The 2994-nt window shown below is 38.6% G+C and overlaps 1 protein-coding gene across 1 annotated transcript; it reads right to left on the bottom strand.

The window, feature by feature from the left end:
- Nucleotides 1-322: 322 nt before the first annotated feature.
- Nucleotides 323-2765, bottom strand: LOC132643708 (AUGMIN subunit 8-like). The gene has a single exon (XM_060360257.1). The coding sequence runs from the start codon at nt 2394-2396 to the stop codon at nt 549-551; it is 1848 nt and encodes a 615-aa protein (XP_060216240.1). The 5' UTR covers nt 2397-2765; the 3' UTR covers nt 323-548.
- Between the last annotated feature and the right edge of the window lie 229 nt (nt 2766-2994).

Consider the following 2994-nt stretch of genomic DNA (forward strand, 5'->3'; position numbering starts at 1 on the left):
AAGACTTTACTCCTAGATGGTATAGGATTTAGCGTATCTTTGACGTCCTATGTTTTATATCTATGGCTTCCAGAGACCTTATGTTGTTCAGAGTAGTTCAGAGCATTCTTTTCCGAGTCTTTCATGCATTTATATATATTTACAGCTATTTTCTTACACTGCGCCACGCTATAGTCGGCCGGGCAGGCACATAGATGTGCACACCACTGCAGTGGGCAGATTATGATATTACCCCAAATGCGGGATGATGATGAGATGATGATAACACCGCGCCTATAAAGCCGAGCAGTATACTATAAATATATATATATATATATATATTTTTTTTTTTTTTCCTTTGCATTTCTTTTTTTTCATTGATGATACAAGGAGAAGTTACATTAGGATAGGACAACAGCTTTTTGCAAGATATGTGGAGAAGAAAAAGAGAAAAAAAAATAAAAAAAAATGAAACAATTCAACACTTCCCATAATAAATTAGAAGAAAAAAATGAAAAGGAAAAACCTATTACTATACACACTAGCTAAAGGCCATTTGGTAAAACTATCTAATTTCCAAGTATCAGCTGCTTATCACTTCTCCAAGCTTGTTTCAACTGTATAAGATGAGAACTAATGCTATATTCTTCTACCTGCATAGTTGCTGTTGAAGCCAACAAGGCTTCACATTCATCCAGCATTGCTCGCTCTTGAGCTGCCACGTCAGCAAGTTCAGAAACCAGGCAGTTCATCCCTTCCACCCTAGATAAAATAAAACGCATGGAGGATCCCATTGCCTGCATTACATCAACAGCTGAGCTAACAGCTTCTTTTACACCTTCAATATCACCCTTTGCTCGTCCAGTTATTGGAAGACGAAGAGTGCATGCTTGTAGGTCTTGTATAACATGGGATAATGAACTGGTATGATCCCCTTCAATTGAAGCCCACTCATCCAGGTAGGTGTGCTGTTCATTTAGAACTGCAAATAGCTTCAACTTCAGCTTCAGCTGTTGGAGCGCAACTCTCTTTTTAATAACAGAAGCCCATAGGTTTGAGGTATTTCTCCAGACATTGTACAATGTTTTCTCAGCTTTAACTTTCTGCGCGTGCAATGCTGCATCTGACCTGGCATTAGCATACCTCCATTGGAGATGTCTATTATACAATAGCCTCAACTGATGAACATCTTCTATGTGGTTAGCTGCCTTCTTTCCCTTTTTGATATGTGCAATAAAGCTGAGGACAGAAGTAGCAGTTTTGGGTTGTTGTCTAGATGGACTAGATGGTCTTATTCGAGAAGGACTTGGCCCTCTAGATGGCGTACTTGGGACTGATTTTACTCGAGATGGACTGACTCCTCTAGATGCAGAGGATGATAAAAAAGATGCTTTGTTTGGTGAAGGAAACCGTGATCCAGGAGCCGATACAGTGTGAGATCTAGCTACTGGATTCCCCGATACTGTTCTATCCAATGAAGTCGAAGATGTGGACTTCTGCATTGAAAGTGAATTATCATCTACTGATCGACCACGAACTTTTACTCCATCATCAGATGATCCTAGTGACAGCAAGTCACTGGAAGATTTTTGCAATGGTTTGCTATAACCATCCAATGACAATCTCCTCAAGGAAGGCGTTACTGAACGAGTATTTGGCGCGATTTTGCTCTTCTTATCACTCAGATCAATACTTCTGTTCATAGAACCAGAAGGTACCACCTTCATACTCACTCTACTTGGCCATCGATGCTGATCAACTAATCGAGCATTTAAACTATCAACAGGTCTAGAATTCTCTCCTTGATCAACCGAATTCTTTCCCTTCAATGGACTCCTCCTCCTCTCAGGCGTCGCCTTTCGAGAACCAGGAGGTGTTTCACCTTGTTTCTGTACTACATTTGATGATGGCCTTAACGTACGATCACATAAAGCATGAGGAGCAGGTTTTTCTCTCTTGCCAACAGGTAAAGAAAACGTATCCGATTGAAAAGAAACACTTAGACTCCTCATTGTTGATGGCCACAAAGATTCAGGCAACCTGTTGCCTGCTAACTCTCTAGACAACAATTCTTCCACAGATGTATCATGTACAGGTGTTGATGGTGATCGACTGGTAGGTGATGAGGGTGTTGTGGGACGTTTCCTTTCAGCCGATATCGCTCTCTTAGGTAACGACAATGTCGATGTAGTAGTAGTAGTTCCAATTCTTGTGACATTTGGAGAAGAACAACGTCTACTAGGACCTGAGGAAGTTGATGGAGTAGGTGACCTGTATCTGGAACTAACTTCTCTAGTTCTTGATCTACGTGTGTTGTTTCCATTGTTCTTCTCAGGTTGAATCAATGGAGTACCTCTTTTTGTCTCCACTGTTGAAGAATGTTTCTTTAATGCTATCTCTGATTCATACACTTCCATCCAATTTATCCAAACTCACCAAGATTAAACTGCATTGATATCCATCCCTTTAATTTAAGCCATTCTTGAGAACCTCTCAAGAACCTACCTTTAATCTTTAATTAATTACACCAAATGTCTATAAAGTAAGATCCTTTTCTCTGCTGTAAATATCTTTATAGGCACTCAGATCTGAAGAAGAATCAAATTTAGAATCCCAACCAACAAAATGCAAATTGTTGTTATATATTCACAAAAGATGAATCCCCAAAACCAGGTAAGATCAGGTAAATTCCTAGAAAGAACTCAATTAATGGAGAAACCCATATGCTAATATAATCAAACCAGTATTTTTTATCAAGACAAGATTGTACATTTGGCAGGCAAAGAAAAAATAAATCAAGAATTGTATCCTTTGCTAAAGAAAGAGAAAGAGGTTATATTAACCACCTCTTCCCTCGAAATGGGGAAGTACAGTTATATATATATATATATATTTATGTATGTATGTATAAGATGTTTTCTAAAATAAAGCATGCATAGCATCTGCCGCAGAGGTACTTTCAGATATTGAGTTTAGCTTCTATGTTTTAGAAATTTTCATCATTCCTATGTATTT

Source organism: Lycium barbarum, chromosome 6, assembly GCF_019175385.1.
Source record: "Lycium barbarum isolate Lr01 chromosome 6, ASM1917538v2, whole genome shotgun sequence".
NCBI classification, from domain to species: domain Eukaryota; kingdom Viridiplantae; phylum Streptophyta; class Magnoliopsida; order Solanales; family Solanaceae; genus Lycium; species Lycium barbarum.